Source organism: Callithrix jacchus, chromosome 7 (genome assembly GCF_049354715.1).
Source record: "Callithrix jacchus isolate 240 chromosome 7, calJac240_pri, whole genome shotgun sequence".
Taxonomy (NCBI): Eukaryota; Metazoa; Chordata; class Mammalia; order Primates; family Cebidae; genus Callithrix; species Callithrix jacchus.
The window spans coordinates 41,255,027-41,269,820 of NC_133508.1; the positions used below are offsets into that span (position 1 = coordinate 41,255,027).

Below are 14,794 nucleotides of genomic sequence, written 5' to 3' on the forward strand. Positions count from 1 at the left end.
AGACTTCCCACCAAAACAGGCCCAGCTCCCAGGTGTGGCTGGATTTAACGGGCACCCAGGTTGGAAAGGCAGTCAGAGGCATCGCATTTAGCATCAGATCCTTGGTGCTGGCCCCACCTGGTACAGCAAGGAGCATGTGTTCAGCTGCACCTGGCTGTGACCTTTGATACCTCTGAGCATTCCTGTTGCCAACATTTCTTCCACAGATCCCTGATCTCCAGGAGCACCCAGAGCCCAGGAAGGCCCTGGTCAGACGCAACTTGGGCAGCTTGAGGGACACCAAGCTGTCGTTGTGGGTGCTGGCAAGTCTCACTCCAGGGGAAGCAGGGACCAGGACTGGGACTACCCGACCTGCTTTGTGGGTTCCAGAGCACATGAAATCCTGTGGCTCTGGGAATAGGGTGTGGGGGCCTCCCTCTGGTCCCTGAGTGGGCTCTGGAGAGTGCACGGGATGGCCCGGCCATGACACAGCTCTGGAGTCTGGCAGTCTGGGCTGGGAGCTGGCCCTGTGTCTCCAGGGCCTCCATCTCTTCTGCAAATTAGGTTCAGGACAGCAGCACAGCACCCACCTGACAGCACTCACCTGACAGCCCATGGGGATTAGCAAGGCTCTCACAGCACCAAGCGTGTCCCTGAGTGTGCAGAGACCTGGGGAGGACAGGAAAGGTGGCAGGAAGCGGTCGTGGTCGGAGCAGGACCTGCCCTTTCTGGAATCAGAGACACCACAGGCACAAGAAGGTGTTGGGAGGGGTGTGTTGGGAGGGGTGTGTTGGGCCTGCAGCCGCGACCTGCCTGGCCAGAACCATGGCCTAGGGCCACTTCAGGAGCACTTCTGTGGTCCGAGACAGAAAAGCAGAAAAGCAGTGGCTTCTGAAGTTCTGTCTAAGCCCCTGCTCCACCTGCTCCCTCACTCAGGAGTTCTCAGATGGGTCCAGCAGCTCCCCCAAGGCTGAACCATCCATGCTGGGACAGGGAGTCAGGCGTCTCGGGGAGACACCACACCTGAGAGTGAGAGCAGACACAGGCGGGCCCCTCCCAGGGCACCCTTCCTAGTAAACCCTCTCCCTACACAGCCCTGCTGGCACACCCCTCCCTATACACCCCCTCCCTACACACCCTCTCTACTCACCCCTCCCAACGCACCCCTCCCTACACATCCGTCCCTACTCACCCCTCCTAACACACCCTTCCCTACACACCCCCCTCCCTACTCACCCCTCCCAACACACCCCCTCCCTACACACCCTCCCTACTCACCCCTCCCTACGCACCCCTCCCTACACCCCCCTCCCTACTCACCCCTCCCAATGCACCCCCTCCCTACACATCCCTCCCTACTCACCCCTAACACACCCCTCCCTACACACCCCTCCCTACTCACCCCTCCCAACGCACCCCTCCCTACGCACCACTCCCAACGCACCCCCTCCCTACTCACCCCTCCCAATGCACCCCCTCCCTACACACCCCTCCCTACTCACCCCTCCCAACGCACCCCTCCCTATGCACCCCTCCCTACACAGCCCTCCCAATGCACCCCTCCCAACGCACCCCGCCTACACACCCCTCCCCACACACCCTCTCCCAACACAGCCCTCCTGGCCCACCACCTCCCCATGCACCCCCTCCCCATGCACCCCCTCCCATGTACTCCCTCCTAACACACCCCTCCCAGAGCACTCCCTCTTGGCACACCTTTTGCAGTGCATCCATCACTGATTCAGAGCCCTGAGACCTGGGAAGTGAGAGTGATGAGGGAGGAGAGGTTGTCAGGCCAGAGAAGGGACCCCACCTGCAGAGCAGCAAAGCCTGGGCATGAACTCAGGACCAGGACCTCTGGGGGAGTGGCTGCCTCCCATCTCCAGGCCTCTGCACCCAAGAGAGACAGGGACAGACTGGAGGCTCCAGAACACTGTCCCATGCTGGTGAGAAGCCAGCTGTGTCCCTGTTCAGACACGCTTGAGAGTACCAGGATGTTTACCCTGGTATGGGGAGGCTTGGGACTCAGGCTGCATGTAAATACCTGCAGGGCCATCATGTGGAAAAGAGAGGCTTATTCTGCAAGGTGAGGGGGGCATTACTAGACGGGAGGGCCTATCCCCCAAAAGCAATTCCCCGTGGCTCCATGCGTTCCACAATACATAGGCTGCCTGCAAGTGCCATGGGGGGCTGCTCCAGAGAGCATGGTGGTGTGTGCCAGAGATGGACCATCCTAGGGTGCTGGGTAGGTACCTGGGCCTGCAGGCTCATCAGTGGCCGGATCGCAGGCATTGAGGAGGCCTTACATGTGGGGCTGGGTGGAAGGGCCAGGGTTCTTGTCTAGCAGTTCTGCCATGACACAGAATCCACAGCTTTGAGAGGGAATTGGCCATCGCGTCAATCTCCTCCTTTTGCTGGATTCGGCCTTCTGCTCACTGAAGGCTCCTCGGCCCCTTCCCCAAGGACAAGCACATATACATGAACACACACACACACACACGCATGCATGCACAGGTGCACCCACACACCTGCACACACAGACACATGCCCACGCACACGTATATGCATGCCTGGATGGCGAGGTTCTTGGAAGCACTTAAAATAGTGGTTGGGCAGCCAGCCAGGGACACTGATTGTTTTTCCACGGATTTCTTGGGGAGATGGGCCCCAAGCCCTGGAAATCAAGGTGAAGCTAACACTCTTTTTTTTTTGAGACAGAGTCTCTCACTCTGTTGCCCAGGCTGGAGTGCAGTGGGCGACACTGCAGCCTCTACCTCCCAGATACAAGCGATTCTCTTGCCTCAGCCTCCCGGGTAGCTGCACGCCATCGTGCCCGCCTAACTTCTGTATTTTTAGTAGAGGTGGGGTTTCCCCATGTTGGCCAGGCTGGTCTTGAATTCTACCTCAAGTGATCCACCCACCTCAGCCTCCCAAAGTGCTAGGATTACAAGTGTGAGCCACTGCGCCCAGCCGAGGCCAACCTTCTCGAGTCAATAGCCAGACCCCAGGAGAAGCCTGTGTGATGGATGCGGTCGCTCACAGCGTCATTTACCTTCCCCGGAGTGCCGGTGCCATATATAAGGAAAGCCCAAAAGAGACCCACACAGAGAGGGAGAGATACAGAGGCAGAGAGAAGCAGAGCAGGGGAGACAGAGAGGGAGAGATTGGCACCCAGGCCACCAACCACACAGGGGCTGTGGGTCCTCCGCCCCATAGCGAGCTCCAGCCCGGACCCACCGAGTGGTGGGGCAGACCGGGGCTCATGGGTCTTGGCCAGTCCAGCCTCGCTCTCTCCCTGTGGCAGAGGAAGACAGCAGGGCTGCCTCCTCAGGCAGAGGGCTACAGACCACAGCTCTGGCTTGCCAGGCCTTTCCAACGGCATCCTGATGCACAGTGGGAGGTGAGGGGGCCCTGGGAGCCCTTTGTGCCTGGGGAGGGGCCTTGCCACGTGGGGCTGGTGGGTCTACACCCTAGGGGGTAAGAAGCCTGCCTCCTCCAGGGACAGCCAGCCTCTGGCGGCCTCCTCCTTCCCGTGCCATGCTGCTGCCACCGAGTCCTGGCAAGAGATGGGTGCAGTGGGGCAGGCTGCCAAGTCTGTGCTTCTCGGGTTGGGCTGGTCCTAGATTTGGGCAAGACAGGCAGTGACCTCCTTGGACAGGGTGAGGAACGTTCAGACAGCCCCTTTAGGGACCAGGACTTCAGATATCAAGGAGGATTATCGGTCCTGCTGAGGGCGGAGCTGTTTCTGCTCAAGTTGGTAACACAGAGGAGGTCTCCCTGGGAATCTGCCCTGAGTCCTGAACAGCACCGTGGCCACAGACTCTCTGCCAAAGCGAGGCTCAAGCCAGCTGGGTCCCAGAGCAGGGGAAGGTGTTGGCTGAGTGCATTAGGGGTGAGACCTGCTTCTTGGGCAGTGGCCTGAACCCTACCAGCTGGTCTCTGGGCTCCAAGGGGCATGTACTCAGGAGCACATACTCCTGGCTACACCTGTGTGGTGCTGCGACCCAGGTGCTCCAGCTCTGAGGACAAAAGTCCAGATCCCAGGTGGGAGGGCACCACCCGCCCTGGGTGAGCGCCAGCCCTCAGCCCTAGGGCACTGTGTGTGATGTGCTGTGACATCTGCAGGCCTCGATGGAGAGGTGGACCCATGGCCTGGGGATGGGGCAAGGATGCTGCCAGCCCCATGTGGCCAGCTGTGCTCCTACTAATCCGTCGTTTGCATTTCGAGTGTCCCCTGCCCCCGCCACCAACGTTCTCCTCGGGCGCCGGCCTCTAGCCTGGTTGTGCTTCTTGGACCCATGTCCCCTCTAGACACAGGCCCATCCACAGTTCCCAGTGGACAGGACTCACAGCGACCCCCGGCAAAGAAGGGACCTGGTCACTCAATCACAGTCACTTGATTGATGGAGCCCACAGCAGCCAGCGAATGAGGTTGGGAGCATTTCTGCTGCTGCCATCTCCGAAGTCAGACAGACTTCGAATGACTCTCCCACCGCCCTGGACGGAGCCAGAAGGACCCGAGGGGTGGGCATGGCTATGTGTGATAAGGAACACGGGGACTCCAGGAGCATGCCCTCCACCCTGGCCAGCCTCCCACCCTGTACCCCAATCTCCCTCACCCGGCACCTCTGGGAACCCTTAGTCGGGAACCCCAGCTTGGTGGTGGGTGTCAGCAGGGAGACCAAGAGCAAGCAGAGCAGGAGAGACTCGAGGCCCTCTCCCTGTGTCTGCTGCACTCTGGGAGCCAACCTGTCATGGAAGTCTCAGAAGACGGAACCCCACGCACAGAACCCAGGGCGGACCATGCACCTCCCCACTGCTTGGCACTGACATTGAACTGTTCAAAAGAAGAACTCCAGCCCCAGGCCAGAGATGGCTAGGAACCCAGGAAAGTGCCTGCGGAGCATCTGAGGGTCAGGCGCTGGGGTCACAGGAGCCCCTGCACGGGAGTGGACGTGCTTGGCCCCGGCCTCCTGAGGGCCTGACGCTGGCCACTGAGGACAGAGACGGCCGGAGGCTCCTGTGCTCGGGCGGGCTCTGCAGCTGTCTCTTTCCATCCTCCACATCCGCACTTCTGGGCTCCGCCTTCCCGGGCTCCACCTGGCTCTCTCTGGTCCATCTCTCTTTCAGAATTAGGCCCATTTCATTTTGCTCTGGCAAAAATGGTTAAGTCCGCAAAAAGCAAAAAGTCTCAGAACTGAGACCTCTCAGCTCACAGCCTCTTTCCAGATTAGCCCGCAGGGTGTCCAGCAGAGCTTAACCAGATTGTATCTGCTCAGAGACTTGTCACTTAGAGGACGGGGCTGCCACAGCAACTCCCATGGGCCCTAGGAGGGGCGTGGTTTCCGGGTTGATGGGGTGCAGATGCACAGGCGTACTCCACAGCAGCTTCTGTGCACCCTGAGCAGCTGCCTCCTGAAAACTCCGTTTCCTTGTGGACTCTCAGGCCCTTGGTCATTTAGGAGGTGCCTATGGATGCCTGGGGAATGCCTGAACTGTTCACAAAGCATGGAATCTCTGGTTAGAAGAGGGCTGCTCCTGACCTCAAGTGGCTGGCTCCTCCCCTTTGCCAGGTCCTAGAGTTCACATCGGAGCAGTAAGGAGAACTCCAGGGAATAGGAGGCCCGTGGTACCCAGAGTCAGTGTCCATTGTTTCCACTTGGACAGGTCACTGCCCCATCCTGACTTTCCTGGGTCCTTTTGACTCCTGCCCACCCAGAAACACCTGCCCAAGGACTCACCTGACCAAAGACACACCTGCCCAAAGACACACCTGCCCACCAGGACACACCTGTCCACCAGGACACTCCTGCCCACCAGGACACTCCTGCCCACCAGGACACACCTGCCCAAGGACACACCTGCCCACCAGGACACACCTGTCCACCAGGACACACCCTATCCACCAGGACAGTCCTGCCCACCAAGACACACCTGCCCACCAGGACACTCCTGCCCACCAGGCCATACCTGTCCAAAGACACACCTGTCCAGCAGGACACACCTCAAGGACACACCTGCCTCCCAGGACACATTTGCCTACCCTGACCCACCTGCCTAGCAGGACACACTCACCCAAGGACACAGCTGCCCACCTAGATACAACTGCTCAAGGGCACACCTGCCCACACAGACACAGCCTTTCTACTTTCAGGACCTGAGTGTGGTGTGGCCCCAGCCCCTGCCCCTGCCCTCCCTCCTGCCCTGTCTGAGCTGGGCTGCCCGGAAAGCTTGCTCAAGATGCTGCTGGTTTGGATTCCGAACCCAGGGTTGCCACTGGCCAGAGCAGGGGAGGCCAAAGGTCCTGCAGCCGCCACCCACAGTCAGGCTGGTCGAGGGGACGCCCTCTCTCCACAGTGGACATCAGGTCAGGTCTCCTCATCAGTGGTCCTCAGAGGAGTAGGGGTAACAGCAAATGAAAAAAAACAAGTCCTGGGGTTACCACTCTGCCTGTTCAGTGGCAACAGTGACAAATGTAAAGCCGATTCAGTGCGTGTGTGACTTTGCGGGTGTGGTGAGAACAGCTGGGCGCCTGCACGCTGCTGGGTGTCAAACTGAAACTCTCCGGCTTTACGGAAACCAGATGCTTTTCTTACTCTCAGAGTGTGTGCAGGCTGCCCTGAGCACCGCACACACGCACAGGCACACCCAGCAGCACCTTCCCCTTCAGACACGCGTCTCTCCAGCCCAGCGCCCCAGGGCCTTCGCAGAGGACTCCATTCCCAGACACAGCTGCCTCTGCTTCTCACAGGCAGGACAGCTTTCCTGCGGGGGTGGGGGAGCAACTCTGGAGGCTCATTTTACCACCGGGCCAGGGCAGTGATCTACTCGGTGAGAAAAGAAAAGGCCATTCGTGCCTTTGTGCTGGGCTCCTGGAGACTCCAGGCACAGATGGGCAGGCTGGGTGGGCCAGGAGCCCTCTGATGCCTAGAGGGTGGGCTCAGGTCTGATAGCTGACTTGCCTTCCTACTGGAGCCCAGGCAGCCGGGTTTCCAGGCGGGCAGAGGCGGTGTGCAGACTGCAGCACACGGGCCACCTCTGACTCCTGCTTCACTTTCCTCCCAGCAGAGCTCCGAAGACCTGGGAAGTGAGAGGTTCTGCGTGGTGGCGGGTCCGGCAGGGGCCAGCAGCTGGCTCAAGTACATCCGCGTGGCATGCTCCTGTGACGATCAGAACCTCACCATGTGCCAGATCAATGAGCAGGTAGGTCTGAGCTCGTGACGGGGATCCTGCTTATGGAATTGTCCCTGCGGACATGGCACCGAGATTGGCGGAGGTGCTGAGGAGAGGGTTGTCTGAGCCTCTTTGGAGACATCTGCCAAGCCCTGGCCCGCGGTTGGGTGGCTGTTCGGTGCTCGGCCAGCACTGACTTCTGGGGAGCTGACTTACCCCAGGAGGGTTCCATCGGAGTCTTGCTCAGGGCCCCTGCCTGAGGCCGGCAGCTCCTGAGCCCAAGGATGGTGGTTCGGGTGGAGAAGAGCAATGAAGCAGGAAGGACCCCGGGCCCCAGGGTTCACACTTCCTACAAATGGTGCTGCCTGTGGGACACAAGAGAAGCATAGAGCAGGAACGGTCACTGCAAGAATCCATCTAAATGGCTCTGTTTAACCAAATTCTCCGAAGAGTCAGCACCAGCCAATGGGGCAGCCACTCAGAGGCCTCCTAGAGACACCGGGACCTCTGTCGCAGCCTGACCAGCCTGCTCAAGGCGTTGGCCTTTTCAGTACAGAGTCCCTGTGCCACGAGAAGCGAACCAGGGCTGAGAGATGCCTTCACCTCTGTCCCCACCACCCCAGGGCTCAGGACCCCCCAAGCTCCCTGGATCCTTGAGCTCCACAGCTTGTCCACACCACCACCAGAATAGGTGTCTGGACCCACAGGCTGATCAGGAAGAAGATACGGAGTCTCTTTCCACTCCAGAAGGCCCCGTGTCCCCACTGCTGGTTGCTGCTTTGTGGATTTCTCAATTTCAAGTTTCCGAGTGGCCCCTGGAGACTCTTCTCTCTCTGGAGCCAGACCCCCCTGGTGGAACTCCCACCCTGCATTCTCAACGCAGTGTGTTTCTCGGGGTGCCTGGGGTCCCTGGCTCCTTCTGTCACAGCAGTCTGGTTTTTCCTATAATATCTTGGGGTGGTACATGAGATTTCATTAGCAAAAAAAAAGATCCCATGGCTGTAAAAAATGTGCGTGAAGACCACATAATGGCACATTCCCGCTTAGCCTGGACAAGCCATTAAAAGTGGTTCAAGGCTCTTGGCTTTAGAGAAGCAATTTTGTATTAAGAAATGCAGACAGCAAACTCCAGGGAGGTCCCGCAGGCCCCGGCCAGCTGCCAGGGCCTCGTTTGCTGTCCCCTTGGCTGTGGAGCTGTCTCCACCACGCAGCTGCTCTGCTGGACAAGCTCGTTCGGATGGGGACAGGAATCTGCTCTGTTTCTAGGACTTCGATGGCCTTCAGTTTGAACCAAAAATCTTTGAAATAACTTTTTCTGATTACAAGAAAAAAAATACAGAGATGAAGCAAAACAATAATCATAACCATAAGGACAGAACTTTAAAAATATTTTCCTTCTTCCAGATGAAAGTGAAGTTGGAGTGAAGGAGAATTAGACTTGAGGCGCACAGGAGGATGGTCTGCCCGTCCCCTTCTGGGGCTCAGATTTGCAGAGAGTGTGTGTCCTTGGTCATCTGTTGGGGAGCTGAGGGGCCGGGGCACCAAGGGGCTGAGCCGCGGCCGGGCTTTTGTGAGATGCATACAACAGTCACAGAGGACCCAGATCTTTTTATTTAGGAAATAAATGTTTATTAGAACACTTGAACTAAACTTAAGCAGCAAAGTGGGTATCTTTATGCGTCTAGCTTTTTAAAAAACAAACAGATGTATAATCTTCTCAAAGAGAAGCCTGTCTTTAAAAAAAAAAAAAAACCTCATTTTATTGTTAATATTTCAGGGAAGCTTTCCTTTTAGCTACACATGAGGTCCAAATGGAATGGACTGCTTTGCAGCCAACTGTTTTTCCATAGCCAGGACCAGGGGGCAGAAATCCTTTCTGCCAGGACAGAAGAATGATCCTGAGCCCCGCTCCATTCCCTCCCTCTACCCCGCCGTTATCTCCTTCCAAAGTTCCATCCTAGAGTCAGAAACACACGTGGCTCCGTTACCCAAACCACAGGCAATGTCAAAACTCCTTCAGGTACCTTCTGACCTGATGGAGTTCCCTCTCCACCTCCCCCTCAAGGGATTCATTCTCTCTGTTTTAGGTCCATAGGCTGAATTAAAGCCACAAACCCAGAGGGAACTTGAAATGCATATTTAAGCAAATGCAGCACCAACATGGCCCAAAGTAGAGAGGAGTTCCTCCACTCAGGCACCTCCAACCCCTCAGCCCTCCTGTGAGACCCTCTGCTCCTGAGAACACCCCTCGTATGCACCACAGCAGGTGACATCAGGTGTCACAGTGCAACCGACGTTCCTGCCCATGTCCCCGCAAAGGTGCACCTCTGAGCTGGGTCAGTCACGTGGCTGGAATGCCGGGAAATGCCCGGGAAAGCAGGAGCCGGCCAGAGGCCAGAGGCAGGGGGGAGATGGGCTGTCCAGGCGTGGGGAGCGAGGGGCTGAGTTGGCAGCTTCTCATCCTGAAATCTCAACGGTGAATTTCAGTTATCAAAGGAAAGTGAGCATTATGTTGGATGTATTTTCCTTTGATTAGTAATAAGATTTAAACACTAAAAATATGAAAAACTCCTCTCAGAAACCCATAGTCTCTCATAGGAGATGACTCTTATCAATGCCTTTTTGAAAGGGATATGGTAGACTTCAATCAGCAGTCTGCTTTTCCTGTAGTACTTCATCAGTAATCGTTTGTAAATGCTCTCTCCCTGGCTGGACAGCCTCACGGCCTCGGCAGAAAGCATGGCCATTCCCTGGCCTTGACCATAGGAACGTGGCTTCCCGCAAAGCAACCTATTTGACCCTGTGTGGAACTAAAATAAAACGTCCCCTGAAATATTAATAAAACCAAGATTTTTTAAATGCTTCTCTTTGAGGAGGAAATGTTACATGATATGAATGCCCTTTCTCAGATTCCCACCATCCCAAGCGTTCCACCGGGATTTCCCAGCACTTGCAGACACCACATCCCCTCACAGGCAGACACGCAAGTGAACAATCTTCCTCCCTTCCTCTGCTTCTCTCGCACGTGCTCCCTCTCTCTCTCTGTCTCTCTCTCGCAAGCTGCACACACACCCTACCTCTAATACAGCTCAGACACAGAAGGGAAGGAGCCATATCTCAACATGTCGAGTTTGCCAAATGGTTTTCAGCAAGGAAAGTACTTCAGTCAGGAATGCAGGCCCGTCATTTTGAAGTTCAAGACGTGATCTTAGCCCAAGAAGACTGGGGCAGAAGAGGGTCTAAACATCCTGAAGAGAAAGTTCTGGAAGCCGCAGCTCCCCAGAAAAGATGAGCCCTCCTTCCGGGCAGAAGAGAGAGGCTGCCGCAAACTGAAAACTCAGGTCCATCAATATCCAGACGGGGACCCAGGCTGGGCTTTCCCGAAAATCTCCTGCTAGTAGCAGCCAAGACAAAAGCAGACTTCGGGGCCTCCAGGATGGGCCTGTGTCTTATGGAGGCTGGGGAGTCACATATCTCCCTCGGCCCATCCCAGGCTCCTCCTGGCCTTCGCTGGATGCGGGGTGCTGTGCAGTCAGACATGGTCTGGGGGTGGATGCTACCCTCGCGTCTCTCGTGGTTCTGTGCAGTGGGCTGTCGCTCTAGCTCCTGCCTTGGGGCGCTCCGGGGTGCCCGCTGAGCTGGGTGACAGGCCCGGTTCTGACTGTCTGGCCAGGACCCATTCTGGCTGCTCAGAAGCCTGCTTGGATCACATGCCCCTGTCCCCAGCATCCCCTGACATGCCCCAAGATACCTGTACAGAAGAGGGCGGGCCAAGTGCCCCTCTGCAGCACTGGGGAAAGGCAGCGGACAGGGGCTTGAGAACAGGTGGACCTGGGGCTTGGAAAGGATCGGCAGCCAGCCAGCACCTTCCCGGAGGCTTCCTGCCGCCCTGCCGCCTCTGGCACCTCACTTAGAAGCAGGGAGCTGAGGGAGGTGTGGAGGCCTCACTGAGCTGAGGGAGGTATGGAGGCCTCACTGAGCTGAGGGAGGTGTGGAGGCCCCAACAGCCTCCTTCCTGGACAGGGTGGGTACAGCGTCCTGCCCCTTCCCATCCCAGGCCCTGTGGGAGCTGGACCGTCCTCGCCACAAACAAGAGTCACCCCCATGGCATGGGGCTGCAGTGCTCCTGGGCCCCATCTCCACATTATCATCTAGCAGTGACATTCCCCTCCTGGCCCTGGGGGACCTCTTGAGAGGTGACCGGTCCCATCCTGGCCCTTGCTCCTCTCAGGCCCCTCCCAGCCCTCCTCATGGCTCATGGGGGAGCCCCACAGAGGCAGAGGCCTCATTGGGCCATGAATTTGCCTCTGGGCCTGGCCCTGTTGCCCAAAAGGTGACTTACGGTTTTCTAGTTGCACAAAGAAGCCTCAGACCACGGCCAAGGGCACACTGGCCGCTTCCCAGGCCAAGTGCCCTGCTACTCTTGAGGCTGCACGGGCTTTCTCTTGGGAGCAAAGTGTCCGCGCACAGCTGGGGGCCATGCCTTTCCCCTGGGACTTTCAGGACAGTCGAATGCAAGGGAGGTAAGGCAGCAGTCATCGAGGGGGCCTGTGACCCGCTGCCGCGTCTGAGCATGAACGGAGGCACAGGAGGCCCTCGGAACGGCCGAGCGCTCTGGGGTGCGGCCCCCCCGCCACCACCCTCTGCTCCTGCTTTTGTTTTTGGAAAATTCAAGACACTCAGCTCACCCCTGATGGGGCTTTCTCCTGTAATTATGAACAAATGAGTCAGTTTGAACTGTTTCAGAAGACACAGACCAGGCAGCTCCTGAATTTGTTTTAACGCCAAGAAAGAAAACCTGAGCTTGGTGATGAAGTGCCCACAGGAGGCCGGGGGCGGAGAGGACAATGGCAGTGCGGAGGCTGGGGGGCAGAGGGGACGATGGCAGAGGAGGCCGGGGGGCGGAGGGGACGATGGCAGTGGGCGCTTTTGGTTTTTGGGGCTTTTTTCTCACGTTGCCTCAATAGGGCAAGAATGTTGGTGGTGGGATGTCAACTAGCTAGGGGGCTGAGTGTGGCGGGGGATGGGGCTGAGGGCAAACACAAATGTTGGGGAGCAGGATTCGGGGATTCAGTCCCCCAGCATACCTTGGAATGGCTGTGGGACTCTCAAGCAACCTGCAGTACCCCCTACTTAAGAAAAGCAGCCCCAATCTGCACAGTGCCCAGGGGCTGCCTGGACATCAGGCAAACTCTGAAACCCCAGTGCCTTCCAAGGACAGAGCAGGGGCCCTGGCATGCACAGCGGAGCTACACAGACCCTCTGCAGAGCATGTTCTGTCCTCAAAGGTATTGTCTTAGAAGAGTGCCCGCCGGTGGCCGGGCAGCACCGTGGGTGGACAAGAGTCCACACTGGCTGTTCCTGAGAAGCCAGAGCCTCCCAGGTCAGCAGAGGGCATTTTTCTTTTGCTTTGCTGTCCTGGGCTCCGACCCAGGTCCTGCGTTTCCGTCTGGGCCTGTGCCCTGTCAGGGGTGGGATTTTAAACAGAGGGCACGCAACAGCCATTGCCTTGTTCTGCCCCTACCCCAGACTTGTCCATGCTCTCTTTGCTTTTGTCTCTCACAGTTTTCTTTAATGCAGAGTTTTGCTCTTGTTGCCCAGGCTGGAGTGCAATGGCACAATATCAACTCATTGCAACCTCTGCCTCTGGGTTCAAGCGAGTCTCATACCTCAGCCTCTCAAGTAGCTGGGATTACAGGTGCCCACTACCACACCTGGCTAATTTTGAATTTTTTAACAGAGACAGGGTGATGTTTGTCAGGCTGATTTTGAACTCCTAACCTCAGGTGATCCGCCCGCCTCAGCCTCCAGAAGTGCTGGGATACAGGCGTGAGAAATCGCCCCTGGCCATCCTCAAAATTTTTTTAATTAAAAATCATATTTTTGTTAATTTGGTCAGGAGCCTCCAACCCTCAGACACAGTTTCCCCCCTTGAAATGGGAAGGAGGAGGGCAGGGGGATCCTTTTGGCATTTCATAACCAGCTCACAAAAGACTTCCAAATTATATGCAAGTTGCTTTGATTCCCATTTTCTGAGGCCCCTTTTGGGACAAACTGATCCTCCTGTTGGTGGAGAACAAGGTTTAAAATCAGCCACCTGAGCCCCTACGCAAACCGCCTGTCGGGGTTTGTCTATTCCGATCTGCTCATCACAGGTTCCCTTTACTAGAAGAGGCGATTTAAAAATGATCAAGGTAATTTAAGTGCAGACCCAACGTTTGTGTTTTTATAATCCAGATCCAAACCACACACTAAGAAACGGGTAAGTGTACACAGTTTTATTTCATGTCCGGGTGTCTCACACAACACAGTAATAGAACATAGGCTCAGCCACGCGCGGGAGAAGAGGAACATGGCCAAGCCCGGGGTTCCGGCGGGCTTTTCCTCGCTCAGCCAGAGGACGGACTGTCTGCGAGTCCCAGAGCCCAGCTGTGGTCCCCTAGCTCCGCTCGGCACAGAGGAAGCCAGGAAGCGAAGCCAGCCCGAGGCAAGCTCCCGAACACAGGCATGCACACAGAAGGAGACCGCTGCCCGAATCCCGGTGCTGCCAATCCGGACGCTGCCCCTGCTGGCGCTTAGGGCATCGACTAGGGCTATTTCTTCATCACTACATTCTCAGCTCCTGGGCCAGCCTCGCGGCTCGGGGGATCACAGTGCTTTCCCACACTCACAGCGCGTGGGGACAGCAAGGAGTTAAAATGAAGCCAAGAGTCAGCACTGAGACCCAGCCGCCTGGGGGGTGGGGTCCGAGAGCTAAAACACAAATGCCAGGGACAACCCTCTCTCCCAAGGACAGGGGAGAGGCAGACGGGGCCACCAGGGGAATTTGCTTTTTGGAAACGATTTTAGAAGAATTCAGATTCCACTGGCTGCTTTCTCATCGTTTGTGAGAAAAGCCTCTCACACAGCACCCAAAGCCTTCACCAACTCAGGCACAGTTAAATTCTGAAATCCGGAGTGTGAGCGATTGAGTTTCTTATGATAAGCACATGGAAGGAGAGTTCACTGATCTTATTCCAGCATCCCTTTAAAGTTTCCGGTCAAAAAAGAGGCAAGAATGCCCAAAAGTCCGATTGATGTGAAAAAAATCAGTGATTCCAGGAAGGAGAGAAAAGGAACCGCCGCCGCTGGGATTCAGCCACTGCCTTTTAGTCTGGAGTCCAGGGCGTCCCACCTGGTGGAATTTGCATGGAGTTTTCGGTCTATTTATATTGTTAAATTCTACGATTAAGTGGGAATGAAAACTGTGGCACTTAGGGCTTCATACTTGAGAGTTGTCTCTTTTCTTGTGAGTCGATTTGATATTTTTAAAAATGCACTTAAGACTTGCAGGGAGAAGGCATCCCGAAGCTGGCAGCCACCGCACATGTACATGATGCTCTGTGTCGCAAAGAATATTGTTGAGAGCAATGATACTAATTTTCATAAAAGGCTCCGTCTGAATGAACGTGGCCTCGGCTGGCTCCAGGCTTCTCTTGGGTAATTTCTCTGCCTTCTGTTGAGAACGTGGCCATTTATTTTTCCCAGAACTCCATTTACCTACCAGAAGCTGCCTCTTTGTGTCTGGAAGGTGATAAAAGAGAGAGAAAATAGGCAGGGTCACGTTGAATCCACTTCCCGTCCCGAGGACCTGCGTTTCGTG

The 14,794-nt window shown here is 56.4% G+C and overlaps 1 protein-coding gene across 8 annotated transcripts in view; it reads left to right on the plus strand.

Annotated features, from left to right (window-relative positions):
• The window catches only part of PRDM16 (PR/SET domain 16), a 355,130-nt gene that overhangs the window by 296,001 nt on the left and 44,335 nt on the right, over nucleotides 1-14,794 (plus strand). For 4 of the 8 annotated variants that reach the window (XM_078330119.1, XM_078330124.1, XM_078330122.1 and 1 more), the window contains exon 4: nucleotides 7,045-7,182. In XM_078330119.1, the coding sequence (XP_078186245.1) occupies nucleotides 7,045-7,182 (138 nt within the window). The remainder of the gene's footprint in view (nucleotides 1-7,044; nucleotides 7,183-14,794) is intronic. The other 4 variants (XM_078330120.1, XM_078330125.1, XM_078330123.1 and 1 more) reach the window with 1 other exon arrangement.